Source organism: Zootoca vivipara, chromosome 7 (genome assembly GCF_965207765.1).
Source record: "Zootoca vivipara chromosome 7, rZooViv2.hap1.1, whole genome shotgun sequence".
In the NCBI taxonomy this organism is placed as follows: Eukaryota; Metazoa; Chordata; class Lepidosauria; order Squamata; family Lacertidae; genus Zootoca; species Zootoca vivipara.
Window position 1 is genome coordinate 57,723,897 of NC_142590.1, and position 27,923 is coordinate 57,751,819.

The following is a 27,923-nucleotide window of genomic DNA, read 5'->3' on the forward strand; positions in this document are numbered from 1 at the left end:
CCCCAGGCACATCCTTAAAAACAACAACACCCCAGTTAACTTAATTAGTGCTAAAGCACTTCAAGAGTGCCCAATTACTGCCAGTGAAATGTCACAACCCAAACTGTTTACTGCTTGTTCTGGATCAGACATACAGATTGGCCAAAATAAAGGTGGCTAGAAAAGCCATTTTTAGTAGTACAGTATTATAACAGTATAAAGTTGGCTCATTTATTTAAGCAGAATTGCACTATTTTTTTTAAATATATAGCCAGGAAAGTGCATTTGCACTAATTAATATATTGAGTATAAAAACAAAAAACCACAAGGACATAAAATTTAACACTCACTAAAAGATGCACTGAAAGTGTGCTGAGTGGCTGATTCATCAAGGCAAATGTGGAAAGTATGCCTCTTAGATGGAAGAACCGTGCTGAGAATCAGCCATACTCCTGCCACCATATGCTGCACCACACCTTTCCCTTCCTCTTCTTGGTAAGCAGCTGTGACCTGCAGTGTTGGGAAGCTGAGAGAGCCCCACCCACGCTGCCCTACTTGGCCACTTTACTGTCCTGTCCTGTCCTGTCCCACCCCCACCAGCCAATACATCGGAATTTCTCTGGTCCAAAAAAATATGAGAGCAGCACTGGGAAAACATAGGAGGACAATAATTTGATGGTGCAATTGTGCGGACATTCCATAAGAAAGGGAATAAATTATGCAGGGAGATTCCATCCTAAATGCCGAGTATAGAATCATCCTAAATATCAAGCCAATACCAGTGCCTTTTTACCTGTTGATTTAGTAGTTGAGATGGAGACGTTCCCAGGTGGCATTTCTGTGGTACTGTTGGTTGTCAATGGCTGTGTTGTATTGCTGGGTATTACTGCAGAAGGACTCTCTGAAGTTGGTGCAGTAGTTGATATGGCTCCATCACCAGCAGCTTAATCATATGGAAAAGTAAGGAAAAGGATTTATAGCTATACAGCACTGTAGGTCATTCAGTCTCTGGTGGGGCTCCGAATAGAAATGCTGCAAAGAAGGCAGCCTTGTTCATAGTTGCATGCCCATTATTTAATGCACTGCAGGTGTGGAAGAGCCATCACAGCCCAGACACCACAGTCAGAGGTTTCTTGTCACCAAAATGGAGATACCTAGCATTGTCCCCAACAAAAATCAAAGTTGCCTGTGCTCCTTTTATGGTTTAGCAACACATGAAACTGAAACAGACTATTGTTATTCTAATTTATTTTGTATATAGGAAGGGACCATGAGGGCTATCAAGTCCAACTCTCTGCAATGCAGCAATATTTTCCCCAACTTGGGGCACGAACCCACAAGCAACTTGTGTAGTATCTGTAAGGAGACAGGAACCCAATGTAGAGATGGAAGGAGAAGTGTCCATGTCATACTGTCCAAGTGATGAGAGAGCTGAATAATTCCGCCAGCCAAGTGGATCAAGGGAAGATGAGAGGCAAGGAGTAGTCAAGGCGAGAGATGACAAGGCAAAGACCAGGACTTTGCCATAATCTGTCAACATCTTAGATTTAAAAGCGCTTGTTTTTCTTTTAGGCAATTTATTAATAGTGAAACGAATTACAATCACTACTAGCAGAGGCCATTCAAACTTGACATGTTTGATGGAGACAAATGCTGTTTTGTTCCTTAAGTAAACCTTTTTGAACTACCGTTTCTTTCAACATGGAGACAGGTTTGTCTCAGAGGCAGGGACCCCCAGATCTTGGAACACAGGCAGCAAGAAAATAAGTTTAAAATCTCCTTCCTTCTCCTCCTTGTATTTTGCAAAAGCTGCATTTTTGTTCCTTTTAAAATGGGGACCTTAGAGGGATTCTGATATATTTCAAGACTTCCTGTAACATACATTGCTTTTATAAATTCATCAGTAATTATTTTATTATTATTTTTGTTCTATTCATTAAATTTCTATACTGCCCTTCATCCAAAGATACATACATACCATAATAACATACCATAATAACAAGCAAAAAGAACAACCCCACCACCCAAACACAATCTAAAAGGCTATAACAAAAGGCCTTCAATATTTATTATTTCATTTAATATAGCAGTAGAGAAGAGAAAACAGTCAAATGCACTTTAGTTTGAATAGGGGAATTTTAATTCTGTCTCCCCATACCACCCTGTTCTCTCTTCAGGTCAAAAGGTTAGAACAAGAACAATAAATCAATTATTTCCCAGTGTTTCAGTAAGTTGTTTATTTATACCCACCAGCCTTATTAAAAGAACAGTCTGTTGTGCAAGAGGATACACACTCTCTGCCAAGAATTCTGGATTATCTTAAAATTAGTCTAGAACAAATATTCAGAGCCAAGCGCCTGAAACAGCATGATTGATGTATTAGATGACACTACCCAGGATGTTGTCTTTGTCCATGGAGTTTTGTCCATGGAGTAGTGATGAATGGAAGTGAGAGCTGGACCATAAAGAAGGCTGATCACCGAAGAATTGATGCTTTTGAATTATGGTGCTGGAGGAGATTATGGTGCATGGACTGCAAGAAGATCAAACCTATCTATTCTGAAGGAAATCAGCCCTGAGTGCTCATTGGAAGGACAGATCCTGAAGCTGAGGCTCCAATACTTTGGCCACCTCATGAGGAGAGAAGACTCCCTGGAAAAGACCCTGATATTGGGAAAGATTGAGGGCACAAGGAGAAGGGGACGACAGAGGACGAGATGGTTGGGCAGTGTGTTCTCGAAGCCACCAACATGAGTTTGACCAAACTGCGGGAGGCAGTGGAAGACAGGAGTGCCTGGCATGTTCTGGTCCATGGGGTCACGAAGAGTCGGACATGACTAAACAACAACCCAGGGTGTGTGTATTTCATATGGTTGCAGGCTCACCATACCTGAGTTGGTCCAAGACCCTTCAGTGCCTTAGTGGGTACATACCCCCACCTCACATTAAGGTGCATAGTACCCAAGGGCTATCAAGTTATTTTGGCACCTAAGGCAGAAAATTTCACAAGCTCCTCTCATTGGACACTAAAACTACAATTATGATAAATTAAATAATTACTGCTTTGCTGCCCTTTTGAGACACCAAAAATAATCTACCTGAGACCTATTTCTAGCAGAACAAAGTCGGCACTTCTATGCGGTTTAGTGCTATCATGCTGCAGCTATTGAACAAATGGAATCATACCCTTTGCTGAGCATCCTACACCATTTCAGAGTAGGCTCAGAGTAGATTTGACAGCAGAAGGGCCATGATCCCGTCTTCTGCAGTTGTTAAGGATAGGTCAAAATACAGACCTGTGTGTATGTATGTGTGTGTATTCTTGATACTTATCAGAGGCTGAAAACAAGGCTAAGGGGTCCAGTGTGACCTTTGAGATGCTAGGCAAATAGAAACAAGACAAAAAGGGATGTTGGGATCTGAGGAAGCAGATGTGTGCAAACACTGACACAGTTGACCAAACATGACTGTTAAACTCCAGATAGTCCCTCTGAATCATAGAATAGAATCATAGAGTTGGAAGAGACCACAAGGGCCATCCAGTTCAACCCGTTGCCAAGCAGGAAACACCATCAAAGCATTCTTAGCATATGCCTGTCAAGCCTCTGCTTAAAGTCCTCCAAAGAAGGAGACTCCACCACACTCCTTGGTAGCGAATTCCACTGCCGAACAGCTTACTGTCAGAAAGTTCTTCCTAACGTTTAGGTGGAATCTTCTTTCTTGTAGTTTGAATCCATTGCTCCATGTCCGCTTCTCTGGAGCAGCAGAAAACAACCTTGATCCTCCTTTTATATATTTGAACATGGCTATCATATCACCTCTTAACCTTCTCTTCTCCAGGCTAAACATACCCAGCTCCCTAAGCCGTTCCTCATAAGGCATCGTTTCCAGGCCTTTGACCATTTTGGTTGCCCTCTTCTGGACACGTTCCAGCTTGTCAGTATCCTTCCTGAACTGTGGTGCCCAGAACTGGACACAGTAGTCCAGGTGAGGTCTGACCAGAGCAGAATACAGTGGCACTATTACTTCCCTTGATCTAGATGCTATACTCCTATTGATGCAGCCCAGAATTGCATTGGCTTTTTTAGCTGCTGCATCACACTGTTGACTTATGTCAAGTTTGTGGTCTACCAAGACTCCTAGATCCTTTTCAGATGTACTGCTCTCAAGCCAGGTGTCTCCTATCCTGTATTTGTGCCTTTCATTTTTTTTTGCCCAAGTGTAGTACTTTACATTTCTCCTTGTTAAAATTCATCTTGTTTGCTTTGGCCCAGTTGTCTAATCTATTAAGGTCATTTTGAAGTGTGAACCTGTCCTCTGGTTCCCAATTTGGTGTAATCTGCAAACTTGCTCAGGGTGCCTTCAAGCCCATCATCCAAGTCATTGATAAAGATGTTGAATAAGACTGGGCCCAAGACAGAACCCTGTGGCACCCCACTAGTCACTACTCTCCAGGATGAGGAGGAGCCATTGACGAGCACTCTTTGGGTTCGGTCAGTCAGCCAGTTACAAATCCACTGAATGGATTGCCCGCATTTTACCAGCTTCTTTACAAGAATATCATGGGGCACCTTGTCAAAGGCCTTGCTGAAATCAAGATAGGCTACATCTTGAAACCCTGTCTTCAAGGCTAGAAAGCTACACACAGGGCTTTTGGCACTAAAAACAGCCCTATAAGAACCCCACTCCCCAAGAAGCAAAGAACTGTGTCAGCACCTGGCAGAGGAGGGCAAAGGAGCAATTGAGTGGAAGAAGAACAGCATGCCAAAGAGATTGACCTAGATGTGGCTAGGACCATCAACTCCATAACTGTGTAAAGATCTGAACACATCCACAGCAAATCAGAGGTCAACAGGGAAAATTGAAGGAGCATGTGCACTCCCAGAATCTCTGTCCTCGTTTATATCAGCTATATTAAAGGTTGGCCATCTTTAAACGTGTGCTTGCAAAAGTATCCTGAACCCAAGCCATTTAGGGCTTTAAAGATAATCATCAACACTTAGGATTGTGCTTGGAAGCACCACCTGGAGGCCTCTCATAAGCAAGCACCCACCTTTATTCTCGCTGCTTCATTCTGGACCGATTGCAATTTCTGAAGACTCTTCAAATGGAGTCTCATGTAGAGTACACTGCAATAATCCAATCCAGATGTTTCACCTTGAAGGAGAAAGGCTTAAAGTCTCTTCTCCCAGCTATGTAACTCCTAATATGAATCAGGCCCACCTGCAGTTGCATTTTTTTCTTTTAAAAAACAGTGGGAGATCCAATCACAAATCTCTTGCCATCTCATCTAACTGCGCCCTGTAAAACAATATTATGATGTGCTACATGTTCAAGGACAAATAGACTTGCACAAAGTAACAGCTATCCTTTCCCTCAGGGCTTTTCTCCAGCAAAAATGATATGCGTAGCTAATAGGAGGATTTTCTCCAAGGGCAGCTGCTGTATTTTCTTTGGGCATCAATGACTTGTCTATCATGAGACCATAAGAGTCTGGGAATGGGCAATTTGTTTCAGCCTGAGTTTGGTCAAAACTAGCATAGGTATAGCCATAAATCAGCAGATGTATCCATCGGCAAGCACAATTACAGGACCAGTGTCCTTTATTGCCATCAGGACTTATTTACACATTGTGTGAGGGATGCGGAAATGATCTACTTTTGATGAAAACTGGCTCCCCCAGCTGCCAAACCAGGAGAGTAGCAGAAGTGGCAGCTGTAGTAACTATTATTATTCTTTATTAAATTTGAATACTACCCTTCATCCGAAGTTTCCAGGGCAGTTCACAACATACAAATACAAAATGAGAACACAAAATACAAAATAAAACAAAAACAAGCCAATAACCCCACTCCCACAAACACATTAAAAAAGCAATAGTGTTAATTAGTCAAAGGCCTGATTATAGGGAAACATTTTCACCTGACGCTTAAAGAAATATAATGAAGGTGCCAGGCGAGCCTCCCTGGGGAGAAAATTCTACATGGGGAGCCACCACAAAAAAGGCCCTTTCTTGTGCTGTCACCCTCCAGATCTTTGTGGAAGAAGAAGTGCCTCAGATGATGATCATAGGGTCCAGGTCAGTTCATATGGGGAGATGCGGCCCTTGAGGTACTGCAGTCCTGAGCTGTTTAAAACGTTATAGGTCAAAACCAGTACTTTGAATTGGGACCAGTACTTTGAATTCTGCACCAGCTAAAATTTCCTAACCATCTTCAGAAGCAGCCCTATGTATAATGCATTGCAGTAATCTAATCTAGAGATTACCACAGCACATAGCTACCAAGTCTCCCGCTGAAAAATGCAGGATCAACCGCTGCACGGCACCGGAAGTCGCTTCTACGCATGTCCGGACATGCGTAGAAGCCACTTCCGGTGCCGCGCTACCCATGTCTGGGCACCGGAAATCGGGCGGCGCCAGCACCCAAAATGGAGCTTCTGGCAGGTAGGATATCTGGGGGATTTCCAGGATGTTTTTTCCATTTGGGAGAACAGCGGGAAACTGATTAAAATCTGGGGGTTTCCCGCAAAAAAATGGGAGACTTGGCAGCTATGCCACAGCATAGATGACAGAAGTTAGGCTTTCCCTGCTCAGATAGGGGCACAGCTGGGCCACCACCTGAAGCTGATGGAAGGCACTCCATGCTACCAAGGCCACCTGAGCCTCAACATGGGTTCAGAAGTACCCCCAAACTACAAGTGTAACCCCATCCAGAGCAGGCAACATCCCATCCATCTGCTCTACGGAACCACCCACTGACAGTGCCTCAGTCTTATCTGGATTGAGCTTCAGTTTGTTGGCTCTCATCCAGTCCATTACCAAGACAAAACAATAGTTCAGCACATCTACTGCCACAGCTGCAGATGTAAAGGAGAAGTAGAGCCAGGGCTTTTTTCAGATGGAACTCACTGGAACTCAGTTCCAGCACCTCTCAGGTGGTCACCATTGCCATTATAACAGAATATGGAAAGTGTTCATGTTGAGTTTTAGCACCTCTTTTTCTAGAAAAATAGCACTAAATATACCGGTAGATGGGTGTCATCAGCATATTGCCAACTACACATTCCAAATTTCCAGATAACCCCACTCAGCGATTTCATGTAGATGTAAAACAGCACAGGGGATAAAACTGAAGGCTTCACAGGGCCGAAGAGCACTCCCCAAGCATCACTCTCTGGAAGCATCCATCTAAGTAGGACTGGAATCACCACAGAGTGGTGCCACTCACCCTCAACTTGGACAGCCACTCCAGAAGGATACCATGGTCAATGGTATCGAAAGCTGCTGAGAGGCTGAGGATAATTAACAGAGACACATTTCCCTATCTCTCTCCCAACAGTGGTCATCATGCAGGGTGACCAAAGGAGTTTCTGCGCCAAAACCAGACCTACACCACATTTGAAATTGATCTAGAATATCTGTTTCCATGTCCACCCGCTGAATAATGTTGCCCAAGAAGGCGAGACTGGCAACTGGTCAGTAGTTAGATAGATTTCCCAAATCCAGAGAGGGTTTCTTAGGAGTGATTTGACAGCTGCCTCCTTCAAGCAGGCAGGGACCACTCCTCTTGCAAGGAGGCACTGATCACTTCCCTGGCCCAGCCAGCTGTCCCCTCCCTGCTAATTTTGATCAGCCACGAGGGGCGAGGGTCCAGAGCAAGTGGTCACCTTGACTGATTGAAGCACCTTGTCCACACCCTCAAACAAGCCTTATTAACTAAAACTCATCCAAAACAGCAAGACTAGACAGTGCTCTGGACTCTCCTTCAGATTCATCTGCTGTAACAATCAAGATCAGGGGTCAGCAAACTTTTTCAGCAGGGGGCGGGGCTGGTCCACTGTCCCTCAGACCTTGTTGGGGGCCAGTCTATATTTGGTGGGGGGGATGAATGAATTCCTATGCCGCACAAATAACCCAGAGATGCATTTTAAATAAAAACACATATTCTACTCATGTAAAAACACCACACAGGCCCCACAATTAACCCAGAGATGCATTTTAAACAAAAAGACACATTCTACTCATGTAAAAACACACTGATTCCTGGACCATCCACGGGCCGGATTTAGAAGGCAATTGGGCTGGATCTGACCCCCAGGCCTTAGTTTGCCTACCCACGGTCAAGATCCTGGTGGATGCAAGTGATTTTATCCTCAAAATGCTTTGCAAACAAGTTACAGCAAGCTACTATCAGTTCTGTCACCTCCTTCGGGTCAGACTGTAAGAGGCCCCATACAACCTGAAAAAGTTCTGCCAGATGGCACAACAAGGATGCAATGGAGGTAACAAAGTATGCCAGAAGTTGGGCTTGATGAAGAGCCCTCACCAGTATTTGATTGCATTCAAACAGTTTTCCTCCACTCACGTTCGAACCGCCTCCTAACTTGTTTTCTTGCCTTAAGTTCTAGAATATACCAGGGAGCCAAGTGGGCTCCAGGAAGCAGGAAAGGGCACTTAAGGGTGCTCGTGTCAATGACCCAAACCATTTAGATGTTTTAGAGTTCGACCAGGGCTTCAGGAGGAGTGCCGAACGTAGCTGGAAAATCCCCCAGAGTTGTCAGGAAACTCACTGGGTCCATCAGCCTCTGAGAGCAGTAATAGGACTTAGGCCTTCTATAGGAGATGTAGAAGAGAAGAAGGCCATGTTTTGCAGTGTCCTCAAGATGAGAAAAACATGGCAAGCATGTTATACTAATGCCAGGCTGAGACCTGGCACCCACCTCTGACTATGTTTAGTTTTACATTTTAAATAGTAGCAAGAGAACTGTATCCTGTCTTAAATAACAGAGTATAAGAAAGCCTCAAACGAAAAAGCATATTGAGGGAAAGGAACTATTTAAAATAGCTCTTGCCAATGGTACAAGTACTGTACAGTTTATTTTGTGTGAAGCAGGTCTTTAATCACAAGGGAGGCCTGTGATGTAGTGACTAAAGAAAGATCTGTGCATTCTATTCCTCACTTCGCTAAGAGAGGAGGATGAGCCATCTATGGATGCTTGCATGCTTCCTTCTCAAAGTGGTCAAAGTGGCAGGGAGGTCAATTAGCTATCTGTCATTCACCATGAACTGAAGATAAAGAATGCAAAGGGAACACAATACAAATGTGTGTATGGGGAAATAATCAATTACATAGTGTTATGTATAATTTGTGGTCTGAAAACAACAGTGGATATTTATCTTATCAGCTGGGTTGCTTTCCTTTCCAAACATGGGATAGATAAGAGAACGATGGCAATTGACACATCAGTTTCTGTTGGAATTTTCTGACATCCCCACTTGAGGGGACCCCAGAAGCTGCAGGTAGCACCACACACCACTGGCACACTGGGCAGCAATGGGGGATCTTCTTATCACACAGGTCCTTAAAAATTTGGACTGGTTGCCGCTGAACTATCAGGTCCAGTTCAAGGCCCTGGTAGTTGTGTATAAAGCCCTGAACAAATTAGAATCCTAGTACTTGAAGGAGTGTCTCCAATACCATCAGCCTTGCTACTTGTCTCCTCCATGAGAGCCCTGGAGGGTGGAAATATGGGAATGTACCTTTTCTTTGATGGCTCCCCACTTGTGGAATGCTCTCTCCAGGAAACCTTGCCTGGTGCCTTCATTGCATGTCTTTAGTTGCCAGGCAAAAACATTCCTCTTCTTCCAGGCCCTCGGCTAATTAAACAATCTATGTCCTTTTAAACTGTGGGGTGTTTGTCATTATGTTTATGTTCGTTATTATGGCATGTGTTTTTGTGTTTTTATATTGTAAATTGCTCTATGATCTTCAAATGAAGGGCATCACAGAAATTTACTAAATAATAATAATAATAATCAGCAGGAGTTGATTGCTGGTTGGGGCCATAGGACAGGGCCTTCTCACTTCCTCCCCCATAAGATATAGCTGACCCTCACAGTAAACATGTTTAGGTGCATTTAAAAACTTCACCCAGGCATTTTTGGATGTAAATGCCGATTCTGTATACTCTACTGCTGTTTCAAATGATTGCCTGATTGTTATGTTAAATGATTCTTTTTAAAATGATTTGCCTTTTGAAAATGATTTACTGTTTCAAAAATATTGAATTGCTTTTATTGTAATTTCCCCTGTGTTTCCTAAGGAAGGAAGAGCAGGATATAAGAATGATATCATAAATAGATAAACTCCCATTCTCCCTGACCACTGGTCATGCTGGCTGAGGCTGATGGGTTTTGGAGTTCAACACCATCCAGAAAACCACAAGTAAACCACCCTGCTTTGGAGTTTCCTTTGCATTGCTATTGTAGAACACTTTAACAGCAACAAACAAGGAGGATAGCCTTTCTTCCACTCTGAATCCCAAAGGACGACGACAGCATACAACATTAAGAACAATACTGGAACAGCTGTGCACACAGCAGCCATAACTCCATGTGAGTAAAGGGAGTTCCTTGTTTATTAATTAACAGAAGCCAAAGCTGATGTAAAAAACAACTTGGAAAATTACACAGAATCAACTGAATAAATTAATTTAAATTGAATTGAACCCGCGACCCTGCGATTAAGAGTCTCATGCTCTACCAACTGATCTTAAGTTAATAGTAGGGTTGACAGCACTAAATGTAGACCTGTCTATGCAGAAAAGTCCCACTGAGTTCAGTGGGATGTAACCACAGATAAATGGACTCAGGGTTGCAGCATAAATCAGATAAATGATCTTAATGCAGCCAAACTCATTGAGATGAAACCATTCATTCCCAGTCTGCTCAAGGACTGAGATCAACATCAGAAGCCATTCTCTCTGTTCTATTGCTTGGAGGTTAGGCATGAGAGACAGGACCTTTTATGTGGTGGCATCTTTATCGTGCAACATCCTTTCTGGGTAGATCCACCAGGCTTCTTCTTTCCATTCATTCAGATGGGCAGTTAAGACTTACTTGTTCCATGAGGCAGGATATTAATTAATTAATTAATTAAATCCATCCAAATACTCAATGTCCACAAACCGCTTGCCAACCTGATCATTATCTCTTTCATGCACTTGCCTTATCCACTATTTTGGTTAACATAATAGAAATTTTAAAAAACCTGGAAGGGGGTCTTCACTGCTAAAAGCTCTGAAAATGTTAGCTACAGGTATATAGTTATACCTGTTCAGTTTGTAAAACCTAATATTAATCAATATGCAGCCACCTTTTAGAAATCCTTAAGTTGCTTATCCTGATTGCCTAAGTTCATGAAAAAAGAATGGTTTATCCCTTAAAAGCCATCCCTTTAGTAATGAACAATAAAACCTCAATGAAGAATAAAAAAAGGTTACTTAGTTCCATGAGATGAAGGTGCCTGGAAGGAAATTGAATTACAGGAAAAGAGATAAGATTTAAATGGGTAGCATTTTAAATAAACTCTAATAGTAATATTTTGTCTCCTTATAAACAGAGCAGGCAGATCTATCTAAATATAAGGGTGAACTAAACAGCCAACCTTCATGGATCACTGCCTTGTCGTGGCGAAGGGGCTTAAATAACTTAGAGAAGTTATGTTTTGACCAAACGTGATCCACCTGGAGAAGGAATTGGCAAGCCACTCTAGTATCCCTGCCAAGAAAACTCCATGGACAAAGACAACAGGCATATAAAAGTTATGACGCTGGAAGATGAGCCCCTCAGGTCGGAAGGCGTCCAACATGCTACTGAGGAAGAGCGGAGGACAAGTACAAGTAGATTCAGAGCTGATGAAGCGGCTGGGCCAAAGCCGAAAGGTCGCTCAGTTGCGGATATGCCTGGAAGCGAAAGGAAAGTCCGATGCTGTAAAGAAAAATATTGCATAGGAACCTGGAATGTAAGAACCATGGATAATGGTAAGCTGGATGTGGTGAAAAAGGAGATGGCAAGAATAAATATTGACATCCTGGGCATCAGTGAACTAAAATGGAAGGGAATGGGTGAATTCAGTTTGGGTGACTATCGTATCTACTACTGTGGGCAAGAATCCCGTAAAAGAAATGGAGTGGCCCTCATAGTCAACAAAAGAGTGGCAAAAGCTGTAATGGGATGCAATCTCAAAAATGACAGAATGATCTCGATACGAATCCAAGGCAGACCTTTTAACATCACAGTAATCCAAGTTTATGCACCAACTACCGGTGCTGAAGAAAGTGAAATTGACCAGTTCTACGAAGACTTACAACACCTTCTAGAAATGACACCAAAGAAGGATGTTCTTCTCATTACAGGGGATTGGAATGCTAAAGTAGGGAATCAAGAGATAAAAGGAACAACTGGCAAGTTTGGCCTTGGAGTTCAAAATGAAGCAGGGCAAAGGCTAATAGAGTTCTGTCAAGAGAACAAGCTGGTCATCACAAACACTCTTTTCCAACAACACAAGAGACGACTCTACACATGGATATCACCAAATGGGCAGCATCGAAATCAGATTGATTATATTCTCTGCAGCCAAAGATGGAGAAGCTCTATACGGTCAGCAAAAACAAGACCTGGAGCTGACTGTAACTCAGATCATCAGCTTCTTATAGCAAAATTCCAGCTTAAACTGAAGAAAGTAGGAAAAACCACTGGGCCAGTAAGGTACAATCTAAATCAAATCCCTTATGAATACACAGTGGAAGTGAGGAACAGGTTTAAGGATTTAGATTTGGTGGACAGAATGCCTGAAGAACTATGGATGGAGGCTCGTAACATTATACAGGAGGCAGCAACGAAAACCATCCCAAGGAAAAGGAAATGCAAGAATGGCTGTCCAACGAGGCCTTACAAATAGCGGAGGAGAGGAGGCAAGCAAAATGCAAGGGAGATAGGGAAAGATACAGGAAACTGAATGCAGATTTCCAAAAAACAGCAAGGAGAGACAAGAGGGTCTTCTTAAATGAGCAATGCAAAGAAATAGAGGAAAACAATAGAATGGGGAAAACCAGAGATCTGTTCAAGAAAATTGGAGATATGAAAGGAACATTTCGTACAAAGATTACCATAATAAAGGACAAAAGTGGTAAGGACCTAACAGAAGCAGAAGACATCAAGAAGAGGTGGCAAGAATACACAGAGGAATTATACCAGAAAGATATGGAGGTCTCGTACACCTCAGGTAGTGTGGTTGCTGACCTTGAGCCAGACATCTTGGAGAGTGAAGTCAAATGGGCCTTAGAAAGCATTGCTAATAACAAGGCCAGTGGAAGTGATGATATTCCAGCTGAACTATTTAAAATTTTAAAAGATGATGCTGTTAAGGTGCTACACCCAATATGCCAGCAAGTTTGGAAAACTCAGCAATGGCCAGAGGATTGGAGAACATCAGTCTACATCCCAATTCCAAAGAAGGGCAGTGCCAAAGAATGCTCCAACTACCGCACAATTGCGCTCATTTCACACGCTAGCAAGGTTATGCTTAAAATTCTACAAGGCAGGCTTAGGCAGTATGTGGACCGAGAACTCCCAGAAGTGCAAGCTGGATTTCGAAGGGGCAGAGGAACCAGAGACCAAATAGCAAACATGCGCTGGATTATGGAAAAAGCTAGAGAGTTCCAGAAAAATGTCTACTTCTGCTTCATTGACTATGCAAAAGCCTTTGACTGTGTCGACCACAGCAAACTATGGCAAGTTCTTAAAGAAATGGGAGTGCCTGATCTGTCTCCTGAGAAATCTCTATGTGGGACAAGAAGCTACAGTTAGAACTGGATATGGAACAACTGATTGGTTCAAAATTGGGAAAGTAGTACGACAAGGTTGTATATTGTCTCCCTGCTTATTTAACTTATATGCAGAATTCATCATGCGAAAGGCTGGACTAGATGAATCCCAAGCCGGAATTAAGATTGCCGGAAGAAATATCAACAACCTCAGATATGCAGATGACACAACCTTGATGGCAGAAAGTGAGGAGGAATTAAAGAACCTTTTAATGAGGGTGAAAGAGGAGAGCGCAAAATATGGTCTGAAGCTCAACATCAAAAAAACCAAGATCATGGCCACTGGTCCCATCACCTCCTGGCAAATAGAAGGGGAAGAAATGGAGGCAGTGAGAGATTTTACTTTCTTGGGCTCCTTGATCACTGCAGATGGTGACAGCAGTCACGAAATTAAAAGACGCCTGCTTCTTGGGAGAAAAGCAATGACAAACCTAGACAGCATCTTAAAAAGCAGAGACATCACCTTGCCTACAAAGGTCCGTATAGTTAAAGCTATGGTTTTCCCAGTAGTGATGTATGGAAGTGAGAGCTGGACCATAAAGAAGGCTGACCGCCGAAGAATTGATGCTTTTGAATTATGGTGCTGGAGGAGACTCTTGAGAGTCCCATGGACTGCAAGAAGATCAAACCTATCCATTCTTAAGGAAATCAGCCCTGAGTGCTCACTGGAAGGACAGATCGTGAAGCTGAGGCTCCAGTACTTTGGCCACCTCATGAGAAGAGAAGAATCCTTGGAAAAGACCTTGATGTTGGGAAAGATGGAGGGCACTAGGGGAAGGGGACGACAGAGAACGAGATGGTTGGACAGTGTTCTCGAAGCTACGAACATGAGTTTGACCAAACTGCGGGAGGCAGTGGAAGACAGGAGTGCCTGGCGTGCTATGGTCCATGGGGTCACGAAGAGTCGGACACGACTAAACGACTAAACAACAACAACAAACAGCCAACCAAGCAGTACTTCTCACCCATGTTTCATTGAAAGGAGGGACTGGATTATCTTCATTGGCAAAACATGTTGGCTATCATTAGATGTACATATTCAGATTTCAAGACAATGCTCAACATGCTGCACAGTAAAGATTTGAAAACCTCTGTATTCTACTAGTAACTCCTTAATTATGCACCACACTTTCAGGACAGTAGAAAAGGGATGTTTGAATCAACTTGCAAAGCTGATTAGCTGGCAATCCAAATTGCTCCACCGATATAATTCTTTAGACCTGATTTGTACATGAAAAATTGCGCAGCCGGATTACAAAAAAATAAAATTAGTTGCTACATTTTGTTTCCCCAAGAACAAGTTCGATCAAATCAAGAACAGGAGACAAGATTTTTGTGGCAAAGGATAAATAGAGTAATCAGCGTCATATACCGCTTTCATAAGCCCTCATGTGTATGTGCCATTGTTTACATGGACATTTGCAGAAAGTCTTACCTCATTACAATGGCATAGTTCCTACCGTAACACTTGGCCTCCCCAAGTGCCACAACCACCCAAACAAAAACTTCTGAACTTTTCCAGATGTTTTAGAAATCACCTTAACATTTTGGCAAATATTTTCTCCACCTCATATACTGCAAAACCAGGTCATAATTATTTCTTCTTTATTTATTCCTTCCCCGCCACAATGACCCCCAAATTTTCCCTACTTTTACACTTCATGTAGATACTTCACACTAAGAAACTTCAAATTGTTCTGTATGAGCCCAAAGGATCCTTAACAGCGCACCTGGGCATGGTACTTGCCTCAATTGCCACAATTTTATGCACAGCTTGTTTTCATTAGTTTTGGAAACTCTGTATGAATTTATTAGCACTGAGAGTTTGCACTGCATTGCTGAAGCCAAGTGGACACAATAAACATAAAACCACTGGTGTTTGAAGCAACTACATGTTACAGTTTGCATTTTAAAAAACCCACCCTTATTTATATCAACTAGTTGTTGGAGAGGAATGACATTCTGCCAAGTTTAATATTATTTGCATTCTGCAAACTTTAGCAAAATATCATTTGCTCCAAGTATTGGTCCCCTTCGGCTTTCCAAAGACAATTAACTGAGAACTATTTGTCCCAAATCAAATCAAATAGTCCCCAAGCAACATAAACACATCTTTAAAATGATTTGTCCTCACACAGTCAAACGGAAGTTCTACATCATTACCTACGCTACTCAAATATCTGTCTCCACAGAAACAAATGGAAAGACTTTAACCTTTATTGGGTGAAACTGTGTAAGCTGTGAGGCTAACAAAGGGAGTTTGTATATTTAGCTTCCTTTGTATAATCAATCATGAGCACACTATTTTTCATACTCCCGGAGAGTGTAATGTAACAGGTAATTCTAGACATGCCTGCTCAGAGGTAAGATCCACTGAGTGCTGCAGGTCTTATTCCCAGGTAAGTAGGTGTAGGATTACAGCTTTAATTGATGTTGTAATTTAAATCACTGTTCACGGCAAGTACATCATGGGACTTCTGAATAATACTGATATGCATTACAACAGCCTTCACAAACCTGGTACCCTCCAGATGTTCTTGGACTACAATTCCCATCAACTGTTGGCCATGCTGGCTGAGGATGATGGGAGTTGTAGCCCCAAATATCCGGAGGGCGCCAAGTTGGCAAAGGCTACCTTACTGGGTTGTTGTTAGGATTGTTGAGATAATTATAACTTTGAACACCAAAAAAAAAACCGCGGGTGGCGCTGTGGGTTAAACCACAGAGCCTAGGGCTTGCCGATCAGAACGTTGGCGGTTTGAAACCCCGCAACGGGGTGAGCTCCCATTGTTCGGTCCCAGCTCCTGCCAACCTAGCAGTTTGAAAGAACGTCAAAGTGCAAGTAGATAAATAGAGACCGCTCCGGCGGGAAGGTAAACGGCGTTTCCGTGCGCTGCTCTGGTTTGCCAGAAGTGGCTTAGTCATGCTGGCCACATGACCTGGAAACTGTACGCCGGCTCCCTCGGCCAGTAAAGCAAGATGAGCACCGCAACCCCAAAGTCATCCACGACTGGACCTAATGGTCAGGGGTCCCTTTACCTTTACTATAGAAATGATAAATTTCATTACTACTGTTGTTAGCAATGCTGTTTTTTAAACTACGCAATCTGCCTAGCAATGTTGGTTTTACAAATAAGGAATAATACTGCTTAATGAGCTTTTCATAACGTCATTCATCCTCTTTCATATTGCTACCACACTGTTCAGACAGGGCCAGTATATTTTGGATATTGTTCCCCCACCCAGCGCATCAGTATAAGATGTACAGGCTGGTTGCTGAAAAAATCTCTCTCTCTCTCTCTCTCTCTCTCTCTCTCTCTCTCTCTCTCTCTCTCTCACACACACACACACACACACACACACACACACACACACCCTTGTTGGCTTTCCACATGTGTTATTCTGATTCAAGCACAGAAACCTGTTAACAATTGTTAAGTAAATGTTGCTTTTATTAATTGGCTACCACATCTTAGATGTTCCCATCACCACTGTTTGTGGTTATAGAAAAATTATAGCCCAGGCACATATAAAGGCAACATCCCTCCTTATATGGCAGCCATTTAGGAAACTGCCCTGTCAGGAAGAAGAGGAAAAGAAGTAGCAAGGGGGATTATCACTGCAGCAGCTGGAACTGGGTTCCTCATGCACACAGCAGGCATCTCTCTCTCTCTCTCTCTCTCTCTCTCTCTCTCTCTCTCTCTCTCTCTCTCTCTCTCTCTCTCTCTCTCTCTCAAATCCAGTGAAAGTTGTCTGCCTCCTCTCACACCTGACTTTTGTTTCTGCTATAGATGGCAGGAAGGAGTCTAAGTAAGGTTAAGAGAATTTGAAGAGCAGAATTTGAAGGGAAAGGGAGGGACAAGTGCTCATGGAGAGAAATTACATTTGTTGTTGTTGTTTAATTATGACCTCTTTGGTCCGCTCAAAACTGCCATACCCAGTTTCTATAATATGAGTTATTTTGGGGTAGTGAGAAATAAGATGGCTGATGAAATTGGTGTAAGATGCCCAGCAGGGCCAGCTCCCAAGATTGGGTGCCTGTTGCAGAGCAGTAAATGGCACCCTTCCCACCAAATTAAGATACAAAGTACCCAAGGCCATTCAAGTTGTTTTAGCATCTGAGGAAAAAAGTACCACAAGCACATCTTCTTCCTCCCTGGTAGTAAAAATACAATAATAATAATTTAAATAACTAACAACTTGCTGCCTTTTCATGACATCCAAAATCTGCCGTCATGCTCTGGCTAATGGTAGGGCCATCCCTGCTGCCCAGAGCCCATGGAACAGCATGTGATCTGTGTAAATGTATTCATTTACTGTCATGCTAAATCCACCATGAAGATATAAGGCATTTATATGAACTTTCAGGTTTCATGCCATAAAATTCAAATGGTACACTGTTTTGTAATGGCACCAAAAATAGGCAAAGAAGCTGCATGATACACTGCTTTAAATAAATTACAAACATGGACAAAGGGGGGAATAAATATGATTTACTATCTCACAGTCTCTAGTGCATGGATATACTTTTGGGAATTACACTTGTATCTGATGATACACAGGAAAATGTGAATACCATTGTAAACATGTATGTCTTTGAGAGAAATTCCATAGACTTTTGAATCAATTTCCGAGACATGCCGAACACAAGTCTTCGCTCAGAAACACTTTGCTCAGTTAAGTCTCACATAATGATTATATGTGTCTTCTCATATCTTCCAGATGGTGAACTTGCAACTTTAAAAAGCAACATGAAAAGTAGCCGCAGCCCTCTTAAATGGTATGTCCACTTGTTTGATTGTCCAATTATAGCTGGATATTATAATGATAGAATGAATGAGATTAAAAAGGAGAATGGAAGGTAGTGGTAAGCACTTTTATTAGTACACAGAGTGCAAAAGAGTATCATATTGATCCCACAGCATGCTAGCAGTAATAATGCTCAGATCCAGAATTTCATATATTGGATGAAATGGGAAATAACTGAAACTGAGAGGCCAGGATTACGACTTATATTTTATTCTTCCAGCAGTTATAATGAGCACCACCTTTGGGGACTCTGAGCTACATTACTCATGAATCTCTAGCTTTGCTCCTCTCCTGCCATGTGGCAGGAATTCAAAGGGTGGAGTCCCTTTCCCTCTGGAAATATCCGATAAAATCCTATGCTTTCCTCCTCCTGAACCCTTTTTCCTATTCCATATGGCCCAGACAGGATTTGGGTGTGGGCTTCTGCAGTCACGAACAATGCCAAAAAAGGGCGAAGAGAATGTGGGAAGGAGAGAGGATGACAGCTTAAGCCATTACATCATTGCAAGCATGCTCACCTAATCAACACTCAGACAAAACTGATAAAAGAGATTTTTGCTTGGCTGCTAGCCTGCTTTTTCAATAGCTTATTCTTCAGACAATGGATTAGATTATATGAATATCTGGGTTCTATACTCTTTGTAAACTTTGAAACCTGACTGAAATAATTTGAATATAATTGCTTGAATATTTCACTTCAGCTCAGGTAATTTGTCTTTTAGTTGTTTATTAACTATTTGAATTTAAATCTGTAATGATTAATCACATTATGAATTTTTTCTTCTAGACTGCACTTAAGTCTAACTGAATGAACACACCATCTCATAGGTACACATTTCAAATAAAATTGATTTGTAAATGTCAAAATGAGATTTAGCATCCAAGCTGTATAATTATTAATTTGTAGGGAATGTCAGGTTCAGGCTACTTGAATATTCCATTTCTCATGCCAAAGGTAACTTTTCTTGAACCGTTAATTTAATATTTAAGCATCTTTTATGAGGCCAAAAGCAACATCTAAAACATTATCTTGATGTGAAAAGCAGAAGCTGGCTTGTATATTAATATAGTTTTCTAAATAACATAATTAACAATCAGCTGTGATTGCAACATTCTTATTTAAAACAGATTGACCACAAACATGGTGGTCATCAGGACTGAAATCTGGAATGTCAGATCCACTTCAAGGGGGAAAGCTTCCTACATAGCATGGATAGACAACATGGTACCCTCCAGATGTTGTTAGATACCCTGTAGGATGGGTAATAATCAGGGATGATGGGAGTTGGAGTTCAATAATTTAAGGAGGGCACCGTGTTACTACTCCTGTACATAAAAATCACACTTGCAAATCATATTTAGACATAATAATAATAATAATAATAATAATAATAATAATAATAATTTATTTGTACCCCGCCCATCTGACTGAGTCTCCCCAGCCACTCTGGGCTGCTCCCAATTGAGTATTAAAACAATACAGCATTAAATATTAAAAACTTCCCTAAAAAAGGCTGCCTTCAGATGTCTTTTAAAAATAGGATAACTGCTTATTTCCTTGACATCTGATGGAAGGGCATTCCACAGGGCGGATGCCACTACCGAGAAGGCTCTCCATCTGGTTCCCTGTAACCTCACTTCTTGCAATGAGGGAACCGCCAGAAGGCCCTCGGCGCTGCACCTCAGTGTCCGGGCAGAACGATGGGGGTGGAGACACTCCTTCAGGTATACAGGACCGAGGCCGTGACATGGTTGAGATTGCCACATATGACATGGTAGTAGTCTTCTCGGTAGTGGCGCCCGCCCTGTGGAACGCCATCCCATCAGATGCCAAGGAAATAAGCAACTATCTGACTTTTAGAAGACATCTGAAGGCAGCCCTGTTTAGGGATGTTTTATTGTATTTTAAATATTTTGTTGGAAGCTGCCCAGAGAGGCTGGGAAAACCCAGCCAGATGGGTGGGGTATAAATTGTTGTTGTTGTTGTTGCATGGTTTTTGCAATATTGAAGTTGTTTCCATGTAGGAGTTTTCTCTTGCTTCAGACATTATGTAGTGGCAAACATATATTTGTTTCTTAGCATACACACATGGAGGGGGGGGGCTATAGGCAATCCTAGCTCCCTAGTAGCATATAATAGACATGTTTATAAAAATATGTTTGTTGCATTCATATATTACATTTTAACATGTGCACATAAAACAGTGTAACTTAGTTAAAAGTGTGTGTGAACTGTGAAGTCACAGTGAAAACAAAGTTAAATAAATAAACAAATAAAGTTACAATAAGATGCTCTCAGAACATAAGCCATCTTTTTAGTACTGCAATTGCAAAAACTGACCTTATTTTCATATAAATCAGTGGGAGTTGAGAAACTAGCATCTCACAATAGATGTCTTGCAGAACCTTGCAGGATCAGATCAATGTATCACTTGATGCCTCTGAATGCTATCAAGTGTACTACTATCTATGCAGAACAAAAACCATAAAAGCTGCTTCACAATTGTGTAGGCTATGGCTACATTTCTGTTTGCTGTGGTAAACATGTAATGTGTGAAAGGGAGTTATGTATGACCTAAGAACTGTGGGCATGCAGAGAACATGTGCTGGAAAAATGTGGCTGGCTTAGGCTTACCAGTTCAAGTCTACAGTGCGTTTGGATGTGTATAATTCATTTTTGCACTTAATATGTTTACCCACACATACCTCAAGGTAGCCTGGGAAAACACAACTGATGCTGAAAATTAGGAACAGGAAATAGACGTAAAAGTGGTTGACCTTTGTATCAAGAAAATGACATACTATCCACATGCAAACAAAGTTTTGTTTACCTCCTCCCACAGTACTACAATTCCCAGCACCCTTACCAAACTGCAGCTACCAGGATTCTTGCGGGGGTGAGGTGCTTTAAATGTACGTTGTGTACACAGCCAGTGGATTCTGCATAATTACCAAGAGAGGGGGGAAAACCATTTCCTCAACTACCAAGTGGCACCTCACAATACTGTCACTGTAGGAATGTGTCTGCAAATTACTCTTGTTCTCAATGTGTTTAAAGAACTTTATTTATTCATTCAATTTGTATACCACCCTATGTCTGAAGATCTCAGGGCGGTTCACAGCATAAAAATACAAAATAAAAACAAATACATCTTCAGAGAAATGCATGGTTTTAGCAGATAGTCTTCTGAACCACATTCAGTTTGATTAGTATATTTCTGAAAGGTAGTAAAAGTGTACTGAACGTTCTAAGGTGATGGAGGTTTCGGCATGGGATTTACTTGCATGCCATGATAGAACACAAATTAAAATATATAGCCAATTGTTTTTCATACTTTAGAGAGGGAAATCCAGCACATTCACAGCCCCAGATATGGTGACTACTAGGTTTACTTACCAAAACAAAAACCATGTTTCCCTAATAGAAAATGCAGGCTTACTGATGAGGGACATATCTAGGCAGCTAAGCAAGCTTCGTATGCCAGCATTCCATCACTGCTTTAACTATGACATAATGCTTTTCATGCATACATTTCTAGGCAATATGCCCAAGAAGATAAAGTATTGTTGCAGAAGACGAAGCCAAGACACACAGGTATAAAATTACCTTGAAAATATTTGCCAAGTGTAGACAGGAGCCCAAAACAGAACCCTATGTGCATCTTCAAAATGCTAATTCATGTGTTGGAAAGCATCTCTAATTGTGATAGAAATCCAGCTCTAGTTGTACATAACTAATGGCCCTGGATGCACCTTCTCATCCACATTAGAAGCCTTGAATGTAGTATGAATGAGAGTCACAATAGACAGATGCATGCTGATTCCTATCTTTATTCAACATTGGACTACATTGGTAAATGTGCTTACATTATTTTCTCCCTAGCTGGATCAAGTAATTGTGTGGAGTGAAGCCTACTTTTTTAAAGGGAATAGAGTACAGCCATACCTTGGTTTAAGTACGCTTTGGTTTGAGTACTTTCAGTACTTTCAGTTTAAGTACTCCACGGACTCGTCTGGAACGGATTAATCCACTTTCCATTAGTTTCAATGGGAAAGTTCGCTTCAGGTTAGGTACACTTCAGGTTAAGTACGGACTTCCAGAACCAATTACACTCATACTTCGGGTTAAGTACGCTTCAGGTTGAGTACTCCGCAGACTCGTCTGGAACGGATTAATCCACTTTCCATTACTTTCAATGGGAAAGTTCGCTTCAGGTTAAGTACGCTTCAGGTTAAGTATAGACTTCCGGAACCAATTGTGTACTTAAACTGAGGTACCACTGTATCATATTGCTTTTTCAATTACTAGATAAAATTAGATAAAATTTCAAAAGGGTTTAACACTGAACTTGCAGATACTGCAGCAGTATGAATTCCACATGTATTTTTTTTTAAAAAAAACCCTATATCTGGATGTTAGAAAGCCAGCTACAAGACAATTTTCACACACGACACTGAAAAAGCAGACTATATTATATTTATTTCTTTACAAAGTTAATTGCAGCCACACAAATTAGGCCTTGAATGGTTTAAAACATGAGGGCAATTAATTGCATATCCACCAAAGTGATGTCCCTGAAACATGCTGTGACCAGCTGCAGACACACATCTCTCCTGCTCACTTGATGTACATGGGCAGCAAATACAATTGTGACTTGGCCAGTAGATGTAAGAAGGAAAAACAAAACCCCGCAAAATAAATAAACAGGCCATGCCAGCTTCAGAGCAGGATAAGCACGATCCTTTGGGGAGTACTAAAAAGTGCAATAAACATTAAAAAGACAGGAATACAGCCCAGTGACTTGTCTAAGAAGGATCTTATGGTCTAGTGTGGATAAAGAGAAATTAAAGTAGTCTGGCTGCAAAAGTGTGCAAAATACACAGTTGTGCTATACATATACTGTGTGGTACCTTCAACTTCGAAAATAGCAACATAACTTTCCCTAATCATTACTTTTTAAAGTTGTATAAATAAAATGCATAAGCATTCAAAAATAGTAACAGTAATTACCAAAAGTAGTCAGTTGTGCCAACCACTGTAGGCTAGCAGTCTACAAACAGATGCTCTCAGCTACACGGTCTAGGATTTTATATTTAATAAAAACAATGTATGTTAGTCTCTGGGATACTGAAGCCTTGCTAACAATCACTGGAGTTATCTGGTATGGAGAACTGCAAAATCATGAATAAAATGTGTGCATCTGATATCCTTCTGTATGCCACTTCTGCACATGGGCAACTACACAACTATAGAACCTGCAAAAATTCTATATGGCACTAATTAGAGGATTTCAGTTGTGTGAACCATTCCTTTCCTTGCTATTCATTCTGTTTACCAGTTTGCTTCTAATGTTATTAGCATCTAGCTATCCAACAGATATTACAAGAGATAAACTTCCGTCAGTATTCAATAACTATGGCATAGGCAGAACAAGATTCATTCTTCACTTTCTGTCTGCAAGTAACACAGCAGTTGTAAGGTCCCCCCCCCTCCCATACTGAATACTCACCCAGCAGGCTCAAAGCACAGAACACTGTCCAGAGTAAATGCCTCTCCTTCAGTACTTTAAAACTCCACTGTAACATTATTTCCAACGGTGAACTGTTAAGCAGTGCTATGAGTAAAACTGAGGTCAGTACTGAGTTCGATAGGATTCCCTTCTAAAAAATGTTTCCAAACCTCTGATCTCATAGCTTTATATAGTTCTCACATTTGTTAAACTTCCGCCCTACAATATTACATCAGTTTAACTCTTTCCTGGAAACTGCTTTCTATCACTGTGGACAGGACATTCCCAGAATTTGAAACTATGTAAAAATGCCACAGAAAGCTTTTCGAAGGTAATCTAACATGCACACTACATAAGTAGAGAATGTAAACACACATTTCATGTGTTATAACAGCAACATGGTGCATGTCAGAATGTTAAAAACTGCAAACAGATCACAAATCATTAGAGGGAACTTGGGAAAAACCTTACAAGAATCCAGTTCTGGCTCCTAGTACTACAAAATAAGCAATGGTAGAGTGAAGAAAAAAATGAATAACTTAATGTGAATTAACATAAGGTTACCAGACACCCCCATTTCCCAGGGACAGTCCCCGGATTTACAAATCAGTCCCCATACAAAATCCATTGAAGTTGAAAACTGTCCCCGGATTCATTGAAAAAAATCTGGTAACCTTAAATTAACATCAAGTTAACCCAGGAGGGGACATTGCCTGTAGCTGGAAACATTCTGAAATGTAAGCAAGCATGATTTTTTTAAAACCAATGAAATTAGTCCTTATTTTATTTGGGTGTCACTGCAAGTAACAAGAAGCTTCATTGTTACTGGATTTCTCTGAATTAAATGAGATAAATTACACTAAAATCATTTTGCTTGCCCTTCTTTTAATTACTTTACACATACTGTACAAGTGTTAACGTTAACTCATACTTGTTTTAAGTTCCATAGGATTCTTCCACACAACAAAGCCACAATTCCACCTAAACTAGAGAGGAAGTAGATTCACATATGAAGCTGCCTTATACATTGGCACAATTAGCCCAGTATTGCCTCCTATTACTAGCATTAGCTGCCCAAATGCTGCCTCACAGAGAGGTCTTTGAGATCTCCTGCTAAATCTTTATTTTCACCCGAAATGCTAAGAGTTCAACCAGGAACTTTCTGCATGCAGAGTATATGCTGGACCACTAAGCTTCAGTCCTATGCTCTAAACCTCTATCAATGCAGCAGAACCGAACCTACATGTATTAATCTTGCATGTATATGGGCTTGTACACATGACCAGAACCCTGGAAAAAACAGGGTCTTTGACTATGCAGAGAGTCTAGATGCTTAAAGGTCAGGTGCACATAGGCGCTATGCAAAGGTTCTGCTGAATGCACAGAGAACCAGAAGAGCTTATATTGCATATGTCTTTCCTCCCACCTCTGTGATCCATCTTCTCTTCCCATGGCATCCTTTTATGTTAGCAGGCTTCATATATTACATTGACATTCAGTGTGGCACTCCCCCTACCCAATAAGTAGTAGCTAATGTTGGAGAGCAGTATCCCAGCAAATTATAGCACTGTAACTTCCAGGCACAGATGGGCTCTGCTAGACAAGGAAAGGGAGGGGGAATCTAGACAAGCAGCCATTTTTGGTAGCAACCGCATGTTAAGTGTAAGACAGGTGGGCAACTTCTGACCCTGCAGATATTATTGGACTCCCAATTCTCATCAGCCCCAGCTGGCACAGTCAATTCAGAGATGATGGGAGTTGTAGTCCAGTGACATCTGGAAGGCCAAAATTTCTGACCTGTGTGACTTCTAGTTTGGCTCTTCCAATTCAATGCACCCCCGTATCCAGGACACTATCTTCCAGATCAACCCTCTTGCACAAATCACAGCAAACTTCTCCTGGCACAACACCTAAAAACGAGTGTTTTGGGGCGCTGCCCCCCAAAATGCTTTTTCAGGGCAGCAATCTTGGGTAGCACTCCAAAGTTTGTGCTTTTGGGTGTCATGCCTGAATAGAAAGTTTAGCCCAAAATCGTGCAAAATCATGGCAGCTACTTTGACCACAGTCTTTTTGTGGGGGGAAAATGATATGTCCCATTTTTTTCTGGGGCAGTTGACAGGTATGAGGTAGTTCTAATCTTTGCTAAAGGTACATCACTGCTGCCCACTGGTGGAGGAGTGGGGGGGCGGGGGGAGCGCACCGCCCCCAGCACCATCAGGGAGGGAGGTATAATAATATATTATAATAATTTATTATTTATACCCCACCCATCTGGCTGGGTTTCCCCAGCCACTCTGGGTGGCTTCCAACAGAAAAATGAAATAAAATAAGCAATTAAACATTAAAAGCTTCACTAAACAGGGCTGCCTTCAGATGTCTTCTAAAAATCTGGTAGCTGTTTTTCTCTTTGACATCTGATGGGAGGGCGTTCCACAGCACAGGCGCCACCACCGAGAAGGCCCTCTGCCTGGTTCCCTGCAACTTGGCTTCTCGCAACGAGGGAACCGCCAGAAGGCCCTCGGTGCTGGACCTCAGTGTCCGGGCAGAACGATGGGGGTAGAGACGCTCCTTCAGGTATACTGGACCAAGGCCATTTAGGGTTTTAAAGGTCAGCATCAACACTTTGAACTGTGCTCGGAAACGTACTGGGAGCCAATGTCGATCTTTCAAGACCGGTGTTATGTGGTTTCGGCGGCCGCTCCCAGTCACCAGTCTAGCTGCTGCATTCTGGATTAGTTGTAGTTTCCGGGTCACCTTCAAAGGTAGCCCCACGTAGAGCGCATTGCAGTAGTCCAAGCAGGAGATAACTAGAGCATGCACCACTCTGGCGATACAGTCTGCAGGCAGGTAGGGTCTCAGCCTGCGTACCAGATGGAGCTGATAAACAGCTGCCCTGGACACAGAATTGACCTGCGCCTCCATGGATAGCTGTGAGTCCAAAATGACTCCCAGGCTGCACACCTGGTCCTTCAGGGCACAGTTACCCCATTCAGGACCAGGTAGCATCGTGGCTGCCCCCCTGGAACGCAAGATAAATGCACCCCCACAGGTGACGTGCCATGCCCCCGGGATGCGTGCCAGCCATGCCCCCCCCCTGCTCTTTGCCCCTGGTGCTGGAGCATGGAGCTTCGCCACTGCTGCTGTCTTAGCTTCTGGTGCTCTGGCCTCAGGTCTTACTTAGTTCTTGTGTGCTGTATTCAGCTTTACCTATACACGCATAAAAAGAACTTCTCCCCAATGGCTGCTATGAAGGATCAGGAGACAATAAACTTTACCAACACACTTGGAAAAGTCCAATTCTGGGCATCTTCTCAAATAAAAAATAGCTTTCCACAGTTTGTTTTCCTGATAAGAATAGTTAGCACAGTATACAATAAGCTTTCAGATGTCACAAAGAAGCATCAGAGAATGAAGAAAAGCATTTTGAATATTTGTTTATCCTCATGGTAAATTTTACCCATGTAAGACAATTGAAATGATACTCTGATATAATCAGTCTATAGCAAAACCACTTCAATACTGTACACTGTTGGGTGTATCGGGTGTAAGGGAGGGGTAGTACCTCTGGTGGGGAGGACATGTTGTGCTCCTTCTGGGGTAGTTTGTCCACCTCTGGTCTCCACCCTGCACTCAACTCTTAATCTGTGGCTCTTAGAAGCTGCGACAGCGGCCACACCCCTGGAATTGGCTTTAACTGGCTGGCTAAACCAGGTGAGGGTAGCCGACAGGTCTCATATCCTCAGTGAGTTAGGGACTTCCCCTGAATGCAAATACATTTTCCAGCAACTGGTGGAGGCAGAGCATACCATTGTGGCTAGAAGTCATCAATAGTCTTCTCCATGAATTTGTCTAATCCTCTATTAAAGATATCCAAGTTGGTGGCCATCACTGGCTCCCGCCTCCCGTGAGAGTGAGTTCTATAGTTTAACTATGCAGTGTGTGAGGAAGTACTTTCTT

At 42.0% G+C, this 27,923-nt stretch overlaps 1 protein-coding gene and 1 long non-coding RNA gene across 2 annotated transcripts in view; one reads left to right on the forward strand and one right to left on the reverse strand.

Annotated features, from left to right (window-relative positions):
* Positions 1-24,126, reverse strand: part of CD34 (CD34 molecule) — a 44,234-nt gene extending 20,108 nt beyond the window's left edge. Inside the window, exons 1-2 of the mRNA XM_035123034.3 lie at positions 23,967-24,126; positions 773-922 (exon numbers count right to left, since the gene is read on the reverse strand). Of these exons, the coding sequence (XP_034978925.1) occupies positions 773-922; positions 23,967-24,042 (226 nt within the window). The 5' untranslated portion in view covers positions 24,043-24,126. The remainder of the gene's footprint in view (positions 1-772; positions 923-23,966) is intronic.
* Positions 15,906-19,366, forward strand: LOC148685097 (uncharacterized). Its single transcript, XR_015950857.1, has 3 exons — positions 15,906-16,046; positions 18,370-18,427; positions 19,244-19,366. It is a non-coding gene; the product is annotated as an uncharacterized LOC148685097 (long non-coding RNA).
* Positions 24,127-27,923: the final 3,797 nt, after the last annotated feature.